At 42.7% G+C, this 20,008-nt stretch overlaps 1 protein-coding gene across 2 annotated transcripts in view; it reads left to right on the plus strand.

The window, feature by feature from the left end:
- The window catches only part of LOC134927169 (uncharacterized), a 352,100-nt gene that overhangs the window by 212,686 nt on the left and 119,406 nt on the right, over positions 1-20,008 (plus strand). For both annotated transcript variants that reach the window (XM_063921268.1, XM_063921269.1), the window contains 2 exons: positions 13,348-13,422; positions 16,937-16,993. In XM_063921268.1, the coding sequence (XP_063777338.1) occupies positions 13,348-13,422; positions 16,937-16,993 (132 nt within the window). The remainder of the gene's footprint in view (positions 1-13,347; positions 13,423-16,936; positions 16,994-20,008) is intronic.

Consider the following 20,008-nt stretch of genomic DNA (forward strand, 5'->3'; position numbering starts at 1 on the left):
ATGTGTAAAAAGAAATTATATAGAAGAGGATGAATCTAAAATTTTAATTTATCAAATATATTATATATTTTTTTAATGGCTACTGTAGAGAACTTTTAGACAAATTTTAAAGAACAGTGAAAAATACAGAAAGAAAAGTTCAAAATAAAAAGGAAAATGTAGAAGCCCAGAAACTAGAGTGCCCATTAATCATAAAAGAATTAAAGTTAATTTTGATAAATTTGGCTTATGTAATATTTGTAAGATCTCACAATGTAAAAAATGATAAAATGTGACTTCACTGTAAATGGAACTACATGCAAAATTATAGATTTTATATCATGTCTAACAAAAATATTATATATATTTTATATATATATATATATATATATATCCAAACAAAAAAGTCCCGGCACTCCCTGCTCTTTAAGTTACTGGCTGCGGTGCCCTCCTCGAGAAGGTAAGAACTTTCCCAATGTAGGTAGTAGAAATAGGCGGCACTCAGGCAGACTTGTGATGAAGAAAAATGGTTAGTTTAATCCGACATGTTTCGGGGATACCCCCGTCCTCAGGGCCTAACTAGCCAAAAGTGAGTTACATAACAGGTATAAATACACTTAGACAGATACAAGACGTAATGAGACAATTATACTCACCTGTTCAACGGCGCCGAACACCCGCTCGTGGATCCGGCCACCCGCCGCGTCGCCTTCCGCTGACGTCAGTAGCAGGCCGCGCCGCCCTGCCGCCCGCCTCTCAGGGGGGACGCTTTGCTAGTGTGTCCATCCACCGCTGAGTGTCGTGCCGCGTCACAGGTGTCCCATAGCAACCTAAAAGAAACAATAATAACAATAATGACAGTGAACGAAAAACACAGAATCAAAATGCTGTTAAAACACTTATACAGTGAACACAATAAATTCTATCTAGTGGGGTATGTTAACCTCCGGTACCCACTCCTATCCACTTGGCTAATGAACAATATAGACATACCTATAATCCTTACACTTACTAAAGTTATAATAAATCTATCAATCAAACAAATCTATTAATTAATTAATTAATTAATTAAATGTCTAAAGGAAACACTGTATGCCTAGGTTCTCGTTGAGACCCCCAGGCGACAGGGTACCCAATTGAAAAATCCAGCGCGATTCCCTCTGCAAAAGAATCCTATCCCTATTGCCCCCCCTGAGGGTGCTTGGTACATGGTCTATCAGTATAGCCCTATGCTAGCCACCCCATGTTTTGCCTGCAAGCAATGGCGGGCAAAGGGTTGATCACTCACCCCCTTTTCATATGCTTTTTTAATTGCACTTCTATGTAATGCCATGCGTTCGCGAAACTGTCTAATGGTCTTGCCAACGTAGGCAAGACCACAGGGGCAAGTAAGTAAATAAACCACATGTGTGGTGGTGCAAGTGAGGCGATGTTTAATAAGGTACTTCTTGCCCGTTAAGGGGTGTTTAAAGGAAGTGCCTGTGATCAAAGTGTTGCATGTTGCACAGCCTAAGCACCTATAACACCCGTTCTTGGACCTTGATTTTTAGCTCTTTTGACTCTATCCCCGGTTGCAGTGGTATATTTATTAACCCAGGGGAGTTTAGGGCTAGGCTGGGTCTGTGGTCTAGCTTTAGGGCACAAGGCTTGTTCTCTGGGCATTAAAAATTCCCAGAGAACAAGCCTTGTGCCCTAAAGCTAGACCACAGACCCAGCCTAGCCCTAAACTCCCCTGGGTTAATAAATATACCACTGCAACCGGGGATAGAGTCAAAAGAGCTAAAAATCTGTGGCCTATGGTACAGACTGATACAGCCTTGTCATCATTAGCTGACACATCATTATTACCGAGCCACACTCGAGGCAGGAATATTGGTGATTATGTCATGAAATTGGATATTTCAGATCTCACTAGAAATCGAGAAGTTCATTTTTTAAGGTCCAAGAACGGGTGTTATAGGTGCTTAGGCTGTGCAACATGCAACACTTTGATCACAGGCATTTCCTTTAAACACCCCTTAACGGGCAAGAAGTACCTTATTAAACATCGCCTCACTTGCACCACCACACATGTGGTTTATTTACTTACTTGCCCCTGTGGTCTTGCCTACGTTGGCAAGACCATTAGACAGTTTCGCGAACGCATGGCATTACATAGAAGTGCAATTAAAAAAGCATATGAAAAGGGGGTGAGTGATCAACCCTTTGCCCGCCATTGCTTGCAGGCAAAACATGGGGTGGCTAGCATAGGGCTATACTGATAGACCATGTACCAAGCACCCTCAGGGGGGGCAATAGGGATAGGATTCTTTTGCAGAGGGAATCGCGCTGGATTTTTCAATTGGGTACCCTGTCGCCTGGGGGTCTCAACGAGAACCTAGGCATACAGTGTTTCCTTTAGACATTTAATTAATTAATTAATTAATTAATTAATTAATTAATAGATTTGTTTGATTGATAGATTTATTATAACTTTAGTAAGTGTAAGGATTATAGGTATGTCTATATTGTTCATTAGCCAAGTGGATAGGAGTGGGTACCGGAGGTTAACATACCCCACTAGATAGAATCTATTGTGTTCACTGTATAAGTGTTTTAACAGCATTTTGATTCTGTGTTTTTCGTTCACTGTCATTATTGTTATTATTGTTTCTTTTAGGTTGCTATGCGACACCTGTGACGCGGCACGATGCTCAGCGGTGGATGGACACACTAGCAAAGCGTCCCCCCTGAGAGGCGGGTGGCAGGGCTGCGCATTGACGTCTCTGGGGGCGTCCATGGAGACAGGCTGGCGGCGCGGCCTGCTACTGATGTCAGCGGAAGGCGACGCGGCGGGTGGCCGGATCCACGAGCGGGTGTTCAGCCCCGTTGAACAGGTGAGTATAATTGTCTCATTATGTCTTGTATCCGTCTAAGTGTATTTATACCTGTTATGTAACTCACTTTTGGCTAATTAGGCCCTGATGACGGGGGTATCCCCGAAACATGTCGGATTAAACTAACCATTTTTCTTCATCACAAGTCTGCCTGAGTGCCGCCTATTTCTACTACCTATATATATATATACTGCTCAAAAAAATAAAGGGAACACTAAAATAACACATCCTAGATCTGAATGAATGAAATATTCTTATTAAATACTTTGTTCTTTACATAGTTGAATGTGCTGACAACAAAATCACACAAAAATTATCAATGGAAATCAAATTTATTAACCCATGGAGGTCTGGATTTGGAGTCACACTCAAAATTAAAGTGGAAAAACACACTACAGGCTGATCCAACTTTGATGTAATGTCCTTAAAACAAGTAAAAATGAGGCTCAGTAGTGTGTATGGCCTCCACGTGCCTGTATGACCTCCCTACAACGCCTGGGCATGCTCCTGATGAATGGCGGATGGTCTCCTGAGGGATCTCCTCCCAGACCTGGACTAAATCATCCGCCAACTCCTGGACAGTCTGTGGTGCAACGTGGCGTTGGTGGATGGAGCGAGACATGATGTCCCAGATGTGCTCAATTGGATTCAGGTCTGGGGAACGGGCGGGCCAGTCCATAGCATCAATGCCTTCGTCTTGCAGGAACTGCTGACACACTCCAGCCACATGAGGTCTAGCATTGTCTTGCATTAGGAGGAACCCAGGGCCAACCACACCAGCATATGGTCTCACAAGGGGTCTGAGGATCTCATCTCGGTACCTAATGGCAGTCAGGCTACCTCTGGCGAGCACATGGAGGGCTGTGCTGCCCCCCAAAGAAATGCCACCCCACACCATTACTGACCCACTGCCAAGCCGGTCATGCTGGAGGATGTTGCAGGCAGCAGAACGTTCTCCTTGGCGTCTCCAGACTCTTTCATGTCTGTTACATGTGCTCAGTGAGAACCTGCTTTCATCTGTGAAGAGCACAGGGCGCCAGTGGCGAATTTGCCAATCTTGGTGTTCTCTGGCAAATGCCAAACGTCCTGCACGGTGTTGGGCTGTAAGCACAACCCCCACCTGTGGACGTCAGGCCCTCATACCACCCTCATGGAGTCTGTTTCTGATTGTTTGAGTAGACACATTCACATTTGTGGCTTGCTGGAGGTCATTTTGCAGGGCTCTGGCAGTGCTCCTCCTGTTCCTCCTTGCACAAAGGCGGAGGTAGCGGTCCTGCTGCTGGGTTGTTGCCCTCCTACGGCCTCCTCCACATCTCCTGATGTACTGGCCTGTCTCCTGGTAGCGCCTCCATGCTCTGGACACTACGCTGACAGACACAGCAAACCTTCTTGCCACAGCTCGCATTGATGTGCCATCCTGGATGAGCTGTACTAGCTGAGCCACTTGTGTGGGTTGTAGACTCCGTCTCATGCTACCACTAGAGTGAAAGCACCGCCAGCTTTCAAAAGTGACCAAAACATCAGCCAGAAAGCACAGGAGCTGAGAAGTAGTATGTGGTCACCACCTGCAGAACAACTCCTTTATCGGGGGTGTCTTGCTAATTGCCTATAATTTCCACCTGTTGTCTATTCCATTTGCACAACAGCATGTGAAATTGATTGTCAATCAGTGTTGCTTCCTAAGTGGACAGTTTGATTTCACAGAAGTGTGATTGACTTGGAGTTACATTGTGTTGTTTAAGTGTTCCCTTTATTTTTTTGAGCAGTGTATATATATAATATAATGTTCATATGATCTTTATTATATTGGGTGGACTTCATGGCCACTAAACATAGAATAAGAATATCAGAACATATAAACAATATTAAAAAAGGTCTATAATTGCATGTTTTATCTGCACATTTTTAAATAAATCATAGTTCTTCAGGACTTCATATAAAAATGCAATTGGGATAAAACATATTAAACTTCAAGATTTGAATACAGTGCAACCTGACAAATCATAATGGATTTATTGTTTAAGTACTTAGTCTCCCAAACACTTAAATCTTCATTTTGAGAGAGATTTTTTTTATGCTTTACTATCATATGTATTATTTGAGCTGTTTATTTATTCTCTTTATTGATCTTGTTTTTTTATGTTTTATAACTGCTCTCATAATTTGGAACACACATCTGATTCCATCTCAGTTTCAATGATGACCATTTTCTCTGTGTTTATATCTGGTAGAGGCCAGCTATTACTGCACTCTCATGTATTTTTATCAATGTTTTTTGTAAGTGTATTGATTAAAATATTGATCATCCATTTATTTTAATGGTATTACACAAAGGTTATTTTTATTTTTTATTTTTTTTATACTTCATGAGAAACACACAATGGAGAATAAGATACACGTACAAAGCTTTATTTGAAGTCTGTTACTTGTTTTTCAGCTAGAGTACTGTATATAAATTAAACCTTACTGTATGGTTCATTTTGCATTATTGGTTGTGGAAATTTTGAATGGCTCTAGCCCAGGCTTTTTCAACACCAGTGTGCCACGACCAGTTGCAAGGTGTGCCGCGGAGCCAGAGCCGCTTCCTGCACCTTCACAGTGAACTGTTGGCCCGGGCTCTTCTTAGAGGATCAGTCATGCTCCGGCCGTGACCTATGCCTTGAAGACGTGGTGGTGTGATATCATAGGTCACGGATACAGAGATCATACTTCAAAGTTTCAACCCACACAGGATTTTCGTCAGGAATGAACAAACGTCACATACATCTTACCTTATACCCCACAAGGACATACAGTACATGGACAAACACACAGATTGGCCACGATCTCTGGAGCAGTAATCCACCCCGAAACACTGGTGCAGAGAAATTATGTCAGTGCGCATATTCACGCCACACGTCAGAGACACATTGTTATGACAACAAGTAAACTATAGAAAGAATAGAGAAGTGCATTTGATAAATAGAGTGCAGTGTCACACCATGTCAGATGTAATAAAGAATGGGGATGAGAATCAGACAGTGAGAGATTTTGGGAGATTTCCAGGCTGATTTTGCCATGTAGAGATGATTGCCGCTTTAAAAAAACAGGAGAAATCTCCCAGTATCTCTCACTTTCTGATTCTCACACCCTATTCCATGCCCCCCATCTCTCTATATCATCACATTTGTCCACTTTTGTAAACAACATACATGTGTCTCTTTATAGCAGTTTAACCACTTGCTTGACATGGGGGCATCATATACGACCATGCCTGCAAGTGCTTTATCTGACCTGGTCGCACAGGATGCGACCAGTAAGATAAACAGTGTTAGCAGTGGCGGGAAAGGGAAACTTCCCCCCACTGCTGCTGTCAGAGGGACCGTAAGTGCAGGGAGGCAGAGGGACCAGAAGCCCCCTCTTCCTCCCTGCACTCTCCCCTACTGATTGCCATGCTGCTGATCACTGCTGATTGGTCAGCACAGCAGAATCCCCCACCCCCAGCGGCTGCAGACAATAGCAGCTGCTGGTAAGTGTAAATCATCGCCCTCAACCCCCCCCCCCTGTGTACTTGGCAGATGTCTGTGCTCTAAAAACTAAAGTTGCAGTGGTCGCGATTTTACCGATGTTCCGATGGTCTCAATGTTCCGATGTTTGGGGGAAAATATTTAAAAAATCAACTTTATTTTTTCATTTTTTTAACTAAAATCATTTTGGATAGGATTAAATTCATGTTCTTCACCTAATTCACTCATAAAAACCCCAACAATTTCTGAGCGGTTTTTGGGGGATAAAATTGTCAGTTAATTGGTTAACCAACTTGTTTGAACAACAGCTTTTGTCCATTTTTCAGTGTTTGTCAGCAAATGTTCGATTGTCATTTGTTCTCATACATTACCAGATTTTCTTTCCAAGCAACCACATCTGGCAGATGATCTTCCAGATAATTGTATAGTGTATGCCTAGCATTAGTTACATATTTTCCTTGAATGCACCATTTGCACTTTCTACTTTTCCGCTAAGGGTGAAAGGGTGTATGTAGCTGTTTTTATCTGTGATGGTTCAAAAATATTTTTAACTAGCTGTTCTACCCATTCTTCACATATTAGTTTTTGATTTTCACGGTTGTACATATAAATTAGTGTTACAACTTTGGTAAATCTATAGATATGTACTGTACATATGAGAGGCCTTCATGTTAGCAAATATTAATCCATGGTTTCTGGCGTTACTAGCGGAGCACCCGTAGCAGATACGGTAAAAAGTGACAGGACTATTTTTGTAGTTTATTAAATTCTACATGCTGGGGGTGCAATCCAAATTTTTATCCGATTGTCCGTTTGTATGTTATCGTTCATGCAACGCGAGCCACACATCGGTGATGACGTCATTATGTTAACCCCCTGTTCATCCCCAAGGGGAGGTTTATTAAAATTCTAATTACGTAGTTTTCATATTTCTCAACTGTAGAATACCTGTGTTACATTTTAGCTTCCTAACATATCGGGAAGTAAGAGAGATAGTGATGAGTGAGTGAGTGAGGGCTTTCGCATTATATATAGATGGTAGTAGCTGACCTGCAAAATACAGAATGTTCCTGAATCTGAACTTTTAATAGCCATTATACCAAATCTACTGCCAACCTATTTCGGTAGTCTGTTTTGCCAACTGTGAAAACATCTTCCTTTGCACATGGATAAGCTTCTCTCTAACTAGTATGCACATCAACTCTGGCCAAGACATACTCAAAAATGTTGACAACTACAGGATTTGAATGTAGAAATGGGACCAGGCTATAGGGACAACCAGGTACTTTTGTTTTAAAGGCTTGTCCACGTTGTACTTTTAGTAAATAACATATTAAAGTGCCACTTTGCAATTGACTTACTTCCAGCAACAAATGGGACAAAGCTAACCTTATCATGAAGCAGGGACAGAGGTCTCAAACTGGGACTGTGTCACCTAACGCAGACAGTTGGGATGTATCATTTTATCAAACTGATCAACTCTAATTACCGAGAGAAACTACTAAAGTACCTTGACCATTTTTAAAATATTTTTGAATATGTATCATATAAAAATAAGTACTCCTAAGGTTTTTTTTCTAACTTTAAATCATGTTCTTTATTGCCATGCAGCTTCTTTGTCATATGCCATTTAAAGGTACATCATGTGCTGTCAGCATAGATGATTGCAGTGTGTTCGTTGGCTTACCTTGCTTGCTTTAATAAGGATTACACAATCATTCACTTACATTGGGTAAACAAGCATCTTCTTCTAAATCACAGTCACTGGCTATAGGACTATATTTTATATGCAATCCTTTGGGTGGCAGTACTTACTGTATTTACTGCAACTATATTATGCATTAGCAGAGAATTTAGAATTGTTTGTTATATTTCTTCTTAACAGTGCCTAGAAATATAGCCTAAACATCATACAATATAGAAATTATTTATGCTAATATAATAATAATAATAATAATAATAATAATAACATTTTTATTTATATAGCGCTTTTTCTCCAATAGGACTCAAGGCGCTTAACAGATACATAGCATAATATAGTACAGAAAATAATTAAGTACAGAAAAGCTTTTCATAAAATACAGAAGCATGTAGATACTAAAGGGACATTATGGAAATGCTTGAGTAAACAGGAAAGTCTTGAGTTTACTTTTGAAGGATTCTATAGTTGGGGCCTCTTGCACTGTGCGGGGAAGTGAGTTCCATAGAGTCGGAGCTGCATGACTAAAAGCTCGACCCCCAGATGAATTACGGGAGATTCTAGGTACTGCTAAAAGTCCTTCATATACAGATCGCACTAATCGAGTGGGGCAGTATGGGGTCAGAAGCTGCTTCAGGTACCTTGGGCCCTGTTCATGTAGTGCTTTAAAACTCAGTAAGCAAATCTTGAAGATGATTCGCCATTTTACAGGCAGCCAGTGAAGGGAGTAGAGTATGGGTGTTATGTGGCTAGAACGGGGCTGGTCGGTTAACAGCCTGGCAGCTGTGTTTTACACCAGCTGTAAGTGGTGCAATTCTTTTGCTGGGAGACCAAGGTACAGGGCAGTACAGTAGTCTAATCGAGATGATACAAATGCATGGATGACTTTTGGCAAATCATCTGAGGGAATTAAGTGCTTGATTCTTGCTATGTTCCTCTGGTGAAAGAATGAGGATTTGATTGTGGCTGATGTCTGATGTTTAAGTGTCAAGCCACCATCCAAGACAACGCCAAGATTTCACACACAATCAGTGGTTTGTAATTCTGAATCCCCAAGTGTAAGTCCAATTGTCTGGCTATGCTGCAGTCTTGTCCTTTGATGTTGAGGTCCTATCATAAGGACCTCTGTTTTATCCGGGTTCAGTCGCAGCCAACTGGCACTCATCCACTCCTGGAGTTCAGCTAGACAGCCATTTAGGGTTGCTATTGGGTTATCAGTGCCCGGAACAAAGGACAAGTACAGTTGTGTATCATTTGCTTAGCATTGGTAGACCAGGCCATGGCGCCTGATTATTTCACCCAGTGGGAGCATGTATATGGAAAAAGCATGGGGGATAGTTTAGAACCTTGTGGGTTACCACATGGCAATGGCACTGTTGGTGATGACTATACTCCAGACGATACTCTCTGTGACCTGCCTGTGAGAAATGATTTGAACCAGCTTAGAACTGTGCCATCCAGACCACAGAAATGTATCAGTCGCTCAATCAGAAGCCCATGGTCCACGGTATTAAATCCTGCAGAGAGATCCAGAAGGATTAATATTGAACAGTCACCTCTGTCTCTTGCCATCAGAAGATCATTTAACACACATACCAGGGCTGTTTCAGTGCTATGTCTTCTCCTGAATCCTGATTGGAATGGATCATAGATATCATGGGTTGTCAGGCGGGTTTCCAGTTGATTTGCAACCACTTTCTCAATAACCTTTCCTAGAAAAGGAAGGTTTGATACCGGTCTGTAGTTGGTCATACAGTCGGGATCTAAATGAGGTTTTTTAAGAAGAGGTCTAACATTTGCTTCCTTTAGGGGTCCAGGAAAACGCCTGTCTGCAAAGAGCATTGAACAATTTTTGCAAAGACAGGACCAATTATATCCATACAACCTATTAGAAGCTTGGTTGAGGCAGGGTCCAGATCACAGGTGGTGGGACGCAAAATCCGAGCAATTTAAGCAATGTCCTTTACATCCACTGGGTTAAAGCTGGCCCATGAAGGCAGGTGGCTTATATTGGCACTCCTTTGATGGCACTGTGGAGATTCCAGCCCGGATGGTGGGAGAGGGTTTCATCAGTCTGCAGGCATGCTGGCTTGCAAAGCATCTCCACTGTGCGGAAAAGTTGAGCTGGCCTATTGTTTGCTGCCATGATCTCATTTGACAGGAACTGTGATTTCTTATGGGTGATTGTCGATTGATATTCTTCGTTATGCTTTATTAGTTTTATTTTGTCATCCACTAGGTTAGTCTTCCTCCATCGTCTTTCCAGTCTACGCCCCCTTTTCTTGAGCTCACTAACACTGTTGTCGAACCAGGGAGCTCGACGTTGTGGTTTACAAGGTCTTATATGTACAGGGGCGATAATATCAATTGCAGCCATAACATCCCTATTATAATAACAGACGAGGGAACAGGGATCTTCACAGGCACCCTAAACAAACATTATCTAAGTATAAACAAACATTATCTAAGTATAAACAAACATTATCTAAGTATAAACAAACATTATCTAAGTAAACAAACATTATCTAAAGGTGGGTACACACTGATATATATATCTGCCGATCAATTGATCGGCAGATATATCTATGGACGGATCGGGCAGTGTGTTGAGCATACACACTGCCCGATCCATCGGGGACTGACGTCATGAACTTGCTGGGCGTGTACACATGCTTACCCAGTTCAGCTGTCAATCACCGCCGGCTGCCGCAGCATGTGTACTGGTGGCCGGCCGACCGCCCGTACACAGACAGCAACGCGCCAATATATCGGTAGATATATTGTCCGTCGGCTGTGCTGCGGGGCGACGCAATATGTCTGTGAACGACGGAGTTCACAGCCAATCGCCCGTACACACTGGCCAACAGGCCCGCGATATATCGGCCGTTCAAGAGAACGGCCGATATATCGACCAGTGTGTACTCACCTTAAGTAAACAGACATTATCTAAGTATAAACATTATACTTGTAAATAAATGTCTAATCAATAATATAATTGTTTGTTTCTAACGGGCATATTTCTAAAAAAGAATAATTTTGGAATGGCTTTTGAAAACACAGTTTTTCAAGGATACTCATGAATATTAATTACCACCTGTATAAATGTACAAGGGATCGCAGGGATCATACACTAAACAGCTCCCATATGGAGGCTACTAATTCCGAATTTGCCAAGATCTGGAATGTTTTGCATTCTACCATCTGGCGCCAGTACCTGTAGCTAATGCCATCTGAAGACTTTTCAAAATTTACTGGGAGAGGATCTATAGGACAGAACATAGGGGGTCATTCTGACCCGATCTCACGCTGCACTTCTTCGCAGCCGTGAGATCAGGTCGGAAATGAGAATTCGCGGCGGCCGCATTGCGCAGGTGTGTCATTGCCCGGCGAGCCGCGACACCGCAAATGAAAAAAGTGGTCACAGCGGCGACCGCAAGAAGACTGACAAGAGTAAGGCGTTCCGGGGTGTCAACTGACCATTTTCTGGGAGTGGTGCGGCGAACGCAGGCATTTCCAGGCGTTTGGATGGCGGATGTATGACGTCAATTCCGGGACCTGCATCGCTGGATCGATTGCACAGGGTAAGTAACTCTTACCATGATCTACTTCTACACAAAACTTTTTTTGCATGGCAGGGCTGCACAAGCGTTCACAGCCTTGCTATGCAAAAAAAACCCTCCCCCCATAGGCAGTGTCTAGTTGATCACACAGGCAGCAAAATGTTGCTACGTGCGATCAACTCGGAATGACCGCCATAATTCTGTCCTATGGACAAAATGACAGAACGTAATTGGGTGCTATAGACAACCTCTCTATTATTATTATTATTATCCTTTATTTATATGGCGCCACAAGGGATCCGCAGCGCCCATAACATAATCAAATGAGCAAACAAGAAAACAGCACTTACAGTACAAGACAATATAGGACAGGTATAGAAAAGCCGGGGTTAGGTGCCATCAAAGGGAGTATGGAGTATAAGATAGTGTAAGTAAGAAAAGGAAAGGCACATGAGGAAAGAAGTCCCTGCTCTTGCGACCTTACAATCTAAAAGGTGAGGGGCTAACAGACCGGAGTGACACAGAAGGGGTAGACAGTGAGTATAGACAAGAGGGTTAGGAGGAGAGTTGGCTGGGTTTGGTGAAGAAGTGGGTCTTGAGAGCCCGTTTGAAGTTTTGTAGAGAGGTGGAGAGTCGGATGGGGAGAGGTAGAGAATTCCAGAGATAGGGAGCAGCACGTGCAAAATCTTGTAGGTAGGAGTGGGAGGAGGTAATCCGTTGGCAGGAGAGACGGAGTGCAAAGATCTATCTTTCTCTAAGGTTTGATGCATCTCCCCCCAAGGCAGCGAAGTTGAGGTGTAGAATTATACATGTCAGGCAGGTAGATTTTGGTGGTTAGTAAGAATATCATTAGCTCTGGTTTTGAGGAAGTACAGTTAAGTAAAGTTACTGAGATATATTTTACATCTAGGGCCCCTATCCTCTACTTTTAATTGGGTGGTTGGTGATGTCACAAAATGAGTAACAGTCTACATAGCAGGTTAGTCTGTGGTGTGGATGGTGATGTCATCTCACCAGCTTGATAACATAGTCACACCATAACCCATATTCAGATAAGGTATTTTTTTTAATCTCCTGTTATTGATTATTTCTATGATTTTTACTGTGCTAGGTATCGTACCCATTTCTGTATATTTATTGTATTTAGAGTTTTGTGAAACTACAGGAGCGTAATATACAGGCTGCTGGTTTGTTGAGAAGTGCTAGGTTTTGTCATATATCTCTATATGATCACATGAAAACCAACTAATTGGCCATGCTCTCACGCAAGCAGGATGGCTGGTGTAGTGGTTAGCATAACTGCCTCACAATGCTGAGGTCTTGGGTTCAATTCCCACTCAAGCCCCAAGTGTGTGGACTTTATGTGTGTTTCCCCTGGGTACTCCAGTTTCACCCCCTAAAAATATATACTAGTAGGTTAATTCACTCATGACAGATATGAACTGTAGTGTGTATTTTCGCGAATATAGATTGCAAGCTCCACTGGGACAGGGACTAAAGGGAATGGTCAAATAGTCTCTATAAAGCGCTACAGAATATGTGTGCGCTATATAAATAACTGGTAATAAAATAAAGGGACCAGATACTTCTCATAAAGGTAAAGTTATGATGTTTTGAAACGAGGTCCATTTGTGAATCCCTGAATAGCGTCATGATGTTCACAGCTGAGCTGATGTATTAAGTCGTTTCTTGGGTACTAAACACGATCGTTCCTCCTTGTCTTCTAGAAACCACATATGCTCAAGAATCCGGAGTCTCCCCTGTTTTATCAGAACTTACTGATCTACCGTTAAGAAACATTAGTAAGTATGAGAGAAGAAACGATTGTGAACATTTCTAGCAACAAATGCCCCAAACTACAACCGGTTTACCTGCAGGTCACTTCTGCTAGGGCCTTAGTTCACGTGGAGGTGAGCACTAGCTCGTAATATAGACACCCATATATGAGTGGCAGGTGGAAGGAATCCTCCTATAAAAAAATCAGAAAATACATTGCACGTCCATTAATGACAATGCACAAGAACGGGACCAGTGATTGTGCAGAGCAGGATCATTTCAATATTATAGTAGAGCAGAAACGTTTGCCATGTACATTGTGTAGAGTATTTGCAGAGTAAATAAATATATAAAATGTGCATATTTTGGGAAAAACAAAATTTGCAAAGTCACGTCAAAGTTCCTTTCTTACCCCTGATAGCAATCTCTAAAAGAGCCATAAAAAAAGGAAGAATGGTTGAGGCTCCTATAGTCCAGATCATGATGTTTTCAATGTAAATCCGGCCAAGCCTATAGCTTCCAGATCAATGTATAATTGTATTATCTATGATAGCTTCAAGATAATTATACTGTGGTGCAACCATTACAAGGAAGGCCAACCTGTGGCTCTCCAGCTGTTGTAAAACTACAAGTTCCATCATGCCTTGCCACAGTTTTGCTATTAGGGAATGCTAAAACTGTGGCAGGGCATGCTGGGATGTGTAGTTTCACAACATCTGAAGAGCCACAGGCTGGCTGGCCTGGTCTACAATGTCTATGTAGACAGTCAATAGGTGGACACCATATGGTCAACTAGCATTAGGTCAACAGGTACAAAATGTTGACAGATGAAAGGCTGACAGTGCTTAAGGTCGACAGGTTCAAAAAGTTGACATGACAATGGTTGTCGCACAAATGGTCGACACATATTTTTCTGGGTTTTCACATTTTCCCAACATTTGCTTGATTTACTAGCCATGTAGACTATGATTGGGAATGGTAACCTGTGGCGAGTGAAGTAATAGTGGTGCGAGCCACTTTGCATGAAGTATGACGAGCGAAGTGAGCCTGCGAGGGTCTACATTTGCACTAACTGGGATCACATATGGCTGGACATGGTGGTCACAGAACGTGAAATATACAAGATTTGGCCCCAAACCCCACAAAAAATGATGTGACCATTTTTGTGTCGACCATTGTCACGTTGACCTTTTCATCCTGTTAACCTCTTTTACCTGATGACCTTAATCACTGTTGAGCTTTCAATAGTCAACCTTTTGTACCTGTTGACACTATGTTGTTGACCTATTGACTGTCTACCCAGACATTGTAGACATTTGACCACACCCATAAGAAAAATATCAGATTTGACTATCGTCCCTATATATTCTGTGTCATTTCACCTGAAGCTTCCCTCTCTTTCTCCATTCTGTTTGCCTTTTCTTCACAGGCCACCTGTGTGTAGCAGTCACCTTCAGCCCCCCTGGTCCCTCTACCCATTTCCTCTACATTTGCAGCTTGGCTCTGCTACTTTCTCTCCTTTGATCTCCTTCTCTCATCCTTGGTGACTTTATCATCCCCATTGACAGCTCCTCTGACACTGCTGCCTTCAAACTTCTCTCCCTCACATCCTTTATTTTGTCTGTCCCGATGGCCATCCTCTTACACCCAAAGCCTCAGTCAATCTTCACCTACTTGTTTTAACTTTCTGACATCTGTGTCTCTTCAGTCTCGCTCTCCAACCACCCTCTTCTCTCCTCACCTACTCCTCCATTCCCAACTCCCAAAACTTTTTTCATTATTCATCAAACATAATCTTGACAACCTTAATCCAGCCACCTTCTTCTCCTAACCCAAATTCCCCCTCTAGCCCAGTCACTGATCTGACTTGCTCTAACCAGGCTGTCATCCTGAACAACCAAACCCTTGCCTCCACCCATGATACGTCTGCCCGCCCCACCTCGATCAGCTTTTGCCGGACTGAACTCCAACCATTGCATACTCCTCTTTCTGTCCCTCTCCCGCTCCCCTCCCCCATCCCTACTCGTCCCTGGCTTTGCCTCCTTCTTCACCTCCAAAATACAATCTTTCAGGCAGGAAAACTCCCCCTTCACTCCTCCCATCTTCCCCATCCAGCTCCCCATCCTTGTGCTCCTAACTCTCCACCACTGGGGAGGAGATCCAAGCTCTTCTCTCTACCTTTCTTCACTCCAACTGCCGCCTTAGTCCCATCCTCTTCCATCTCCTCCTTTCTGTCTTCCAGCATCTGCCTGCAGCTCACCCACCTTTTTAACCCCCCACCCCACCCCCACCCAATTCTTCAAACACGCCATTGTGTCCCCCATTCTAAAAAACAAAATGCAGAATTCCCATGGTAAATGAGAGAATTACATGACAGTTTGGATATTTACTAAGGTAATCCCATGCATATTCTAATAACGGTAGCATTATTTGTTATCTACTATATAAAAGCGAAAATCCGTCCTTCTGTCTTTCTATACACATCCACAGTTTACAAGCGAAGATCATGACATTTTACATACAAACGTATTAAAACACTGTGGAGGCAACTAAAACAATCAGAAATCCCTAGCTTCCCTAGGGGGGCAGACAGCAGCACAGAGTATTTCAGCAGACAGCATAACTCTGGAATGCCTGCAGCAATTTACAACAAACTTGGTACACATCTGACTTACAATCTGGGAACAAACACTGTGGGGGGAAGACACCCCTAGCAACCCTAGGGGTGGGACAGCAGCACAGAGTATATCAGCAGACAGCAAAACTGTGAAAGGCCTGGAGCAATTTACACCAAACTTGGTACACATCTGACTTACAATCTGGGAACAAACTCTGTGGGGGTTAGACACCTCTAGCACCCCTTGAGGTGGGACAGCAGCACAGAGTATTTTAGCAGACAGCATAACTCCCGAATGCCTGGAGCAATTTACACCAAACTTGCTACACATATGCCTTACAAGCTGGGAACAAACACTGTGGGGGTAAGACACCACTAGCACCCCTAGGGATGGGCCAGCAGCACAGACTATATCAGGACATGATGATATGTCAGTGAGGACAGGGCTGCATGTGACAGGGCCAGTGACATGATGTGAGGAGGGGAATGGAGGTAGCACAAACCCACACACTGAGAGTTATATAGTGAAAGTAGCACGGACCCTCAGCAGCATAGGAGATACATAATGTGCTGCACTATATAAGAAAGTTAAGAAACTGTAAAAAAATTGATCATTTGCACTGATATGATGAAAGGGGTCCGGCCACTACACAAAGTGCGTCAGGGAAGCAAGATATGCCTATATACTAGATCTCCAACCAACGTAAATTAACGAACTATCATTCTTATTTACCATCCTCATTCCGTAGTGAAGCACGGGTATTCAGCTATCTACAATGTTATTTATACTGTGTGTTTAATATTTACATTTATTTTTGTAAACAGACATTCTTAAAATCCCGGGTAACGCCGGCTACTCCAGCTAGTATTCAATATAGTAGGAATACAGAATGTATTTGTTTAACCTTTTTTGCTTCTTCTAGATAACTTTACCTTCAATGGAGTCTTCAAAAATATAGAGGGTGTTTCATCATTTCTTGGTAAGTACAAGTAACGAGATCACAATAAGGTACTATCATTCACTGTATTTAATAAAATGACTGCGCGTGTTGTTATTATTATTATAACATTTTTGTTATAGGGTGCCAGAACACCCCCCATTGCCCCTCAGTAGGGTGCACATAAAACATACATGCCACAAGGGCATGCAAGGTAGATGGGTAGATGCGGACAGACTGTAGGAAAGATTCTGATTACAATATACAGATGGTAGGGCAGCACGGACGGTGTAATGGTTAGCATTACCGCCTCACAGCACTGAGGTCATGGGTTTGATTCCCACCATGGCCCTAACTGTGTGGAGTTTGTATATTCACAATCCAAAAATATACTGATAGGTCAATTGGCTCCCAACAAAAAGAATTAACCCTAGTGTGTGCATGGGTAGACTAGATGGACCTGCTGTCAAATTCTATGTTTCTATGGGTCCTTATACATCATTGCTGCAATCACGCCAAACAATCCCTCTTGGAGCTCCAGGACCCGTGAGAGTCTGCTAGCGCCAGATGTCTTAATGGCAACTCAATGTGACTAGGGTGCACGGGGAGACTGTATTGATTAATTTGATATACTGTACTGTATGACACTTGTATATCTGTGTGCGACTGTACACGAATGGCTACAATGTAGCAGCCGCAATACAATTCTCAACAAACTCGGATTACGGACTCAGTCACACACAACAGTCACGTTGCTAATTAAGACGAATGTTTGATGGCAAAATGACGACTGAAGTTAGCGAAGCTACATGGGACCTGTCTGCTCACTCACACCATGGGCCAAATGTAATAGAGTGAGAGTTTCAGAAAGTGAGAGATTTGGTAAGGTTTTTCAGTTTTTTTTAAAGTGGCAATCATTTACACTGCAAAACCAGGTTGCTCTCGCTGTGTAAATGATTGCCACTTTAAAAAAAAAAAACCACTGCAAAACCTTACCAAATCTCTCACTTTCTGAAACTCTCACTCTATTACATTTGGCTCCGAGTATCTCACGCTGCATGGTGTATTGAGGCTGGATGTATGAGGTCGAATCTGTAGTGATTTTATTAATTATTCTGAGTTAGCCTGGAGCCATGGCAGAAGGCTGAAGAAACCTTCCTCACATAGTTAGTCCTCCCAATACAAAATGACCATGCCGTTGGAACAAGAACAGTGTCTTGGCAAAACAAAGTCTATTGTTTTTGAGTACTATATCTATGTTTCTGTATTATTGATGTCAATTGCATCTGGAGCTTTCATAGATATAACAGGTGTGAAGTGTAAAGGAGTCTAATAAATACACCAGTCTATGAACAAATCACAGCTGTATGAATGCAACCAGTGGACGTAAATGAGACCAGCTCCTAGTTAATTAGAATTTATCACTGAATACTGAAAGTTCCAGCAATTGTTTTTGCAGACCTATCATCTGAATTTGATGGAGGAAGAAGAGATGGAAGAAAATTCCAATGCAACAAATAGGAAGTCCCTAACAGATGGGATTACCACATACTTGCCTACCTGACCCTCTCCATGAGGGAGAAAATGCTCTGTTCCTGGACTTTCCTGGTAATGTATGATTGCCATCACCTGTGGTGAGCTAGTTAATTGATAAGAAAGGCGTTTCACCACAGGTGATGGCAATCATACATTACCAGGAAAGTCCAGAAACAGAGCATTTTCTCCCTCATGGAGAGGGTCAGGTAGGCAAGTATGGATTACCAATAGGGCATAGAATGGGCATAGACTGGCTTTTACAGCGGCATCTACTGTCCTACAGATTGCTTCAAATAACGTGTTGGGGGCATTTCTGTTTTGGAGTAGTGATTAGCATCGTGCCGGATTGCACACCCTCCTGTCATTTATTCTAAATGGAGATATAGAAATTTTTCAGAGCCCTATGGCGTAAATGACATTATGACAGGATGGAGGGTATTCCCATGTTGATAGAGTAAATTACACATCTTTTCTGTCCTTGGACAATCATGAGCGAGAGAGATCTTTTCTCAAATGATACTAAAATGTTATCATCGCATAGTACCCATCGTCAGCCTATGACGGCCACATAACCCCACTTATAGATGTTGCTGGTAGACAGAATAGCCTCGGAACCTATGCATGGACAAGTGGATGGCATGCTCCATCAATGTGTCCATTTAGTTATACAGTATCTAAATCCTGGACATCTTCTTTACGTGGAATGACCTAGTATTAATGCTATTACTTTATTGAAATTGGACTTTCTCTAACATCCTAAGTGGATGCTGGGGACTCCGTAAGGACCATGGGAATTAGCGGCTCCGCAGGAGACTGGGCACAACTATAAAGAAAGCTTTTAAACTACTGGTGTGCACTGGCTCCTCCCACTAAGACCCTCCTCCAGACTTCAGTTAGATTCTTGTGCCCGGCTGAGCTGGATGCACACTAGGGGCTCTCCTGAGCACCTAGAAAGAAAGTATATTTAGGTTTTTTATTTTACAGTGAGATCTGTTGGCAACAGACTCAGCGAGGGACTAAGGGGAGAAGAAGCGAACCTACCTAACAGTAGAGATGAGCGGGTTCGGTTTCTCTGAATCCGATCCCGCCAGAACTTCATGTTTTTTTTCACGGGTCCGAGCGACTCGGATCTTCCCGCCTTGCTCGGTTAACCCGAGTGCGCCCGAACGTCATCATGACGCTGTCGGATTCTCGCGAGGCTCGGATTCTATCGCGAGACTCGGATTCTATATAAGGAGCCGCGCGTCGCCGCCATTTTCACACGTGCATTGAGATTGATAGGGAGAGGACGTGGCTGGCGTCCTCTCCATTTAGATTATAAGAGACTGAGAGAGATTTACTGGAGCTGACTAGGAGGAGTACTGTTACTGTAGAAGTGTAGAGACTGAGTGGAGAGAGTTTACTAGTGAGGACAGTGCAGTTTACTTTATAATCCGTTCTCTGCCTGAAAAAAGCGATACACAGCACACAGTGACTCAGTCACATACCATATCTGTGTGCACTGCTCAGGCTCAGGCCAGT

This window comes from Pseudophryne corroboree, chromosome 5 (genome assembly GCF_028390025.1).
Source record: "Pseudophryne corroboree isolate aPseCor3 chromosome 5, aPseCor3.hap2, whole genome shotgun sequence".
Taxonomy (NCBI): Eukaryota; Metazoa; Chordata; class Amphibia; order Anura; family Myobatrachidae; genus Pseudophryne; species Pseudophryne corroboree.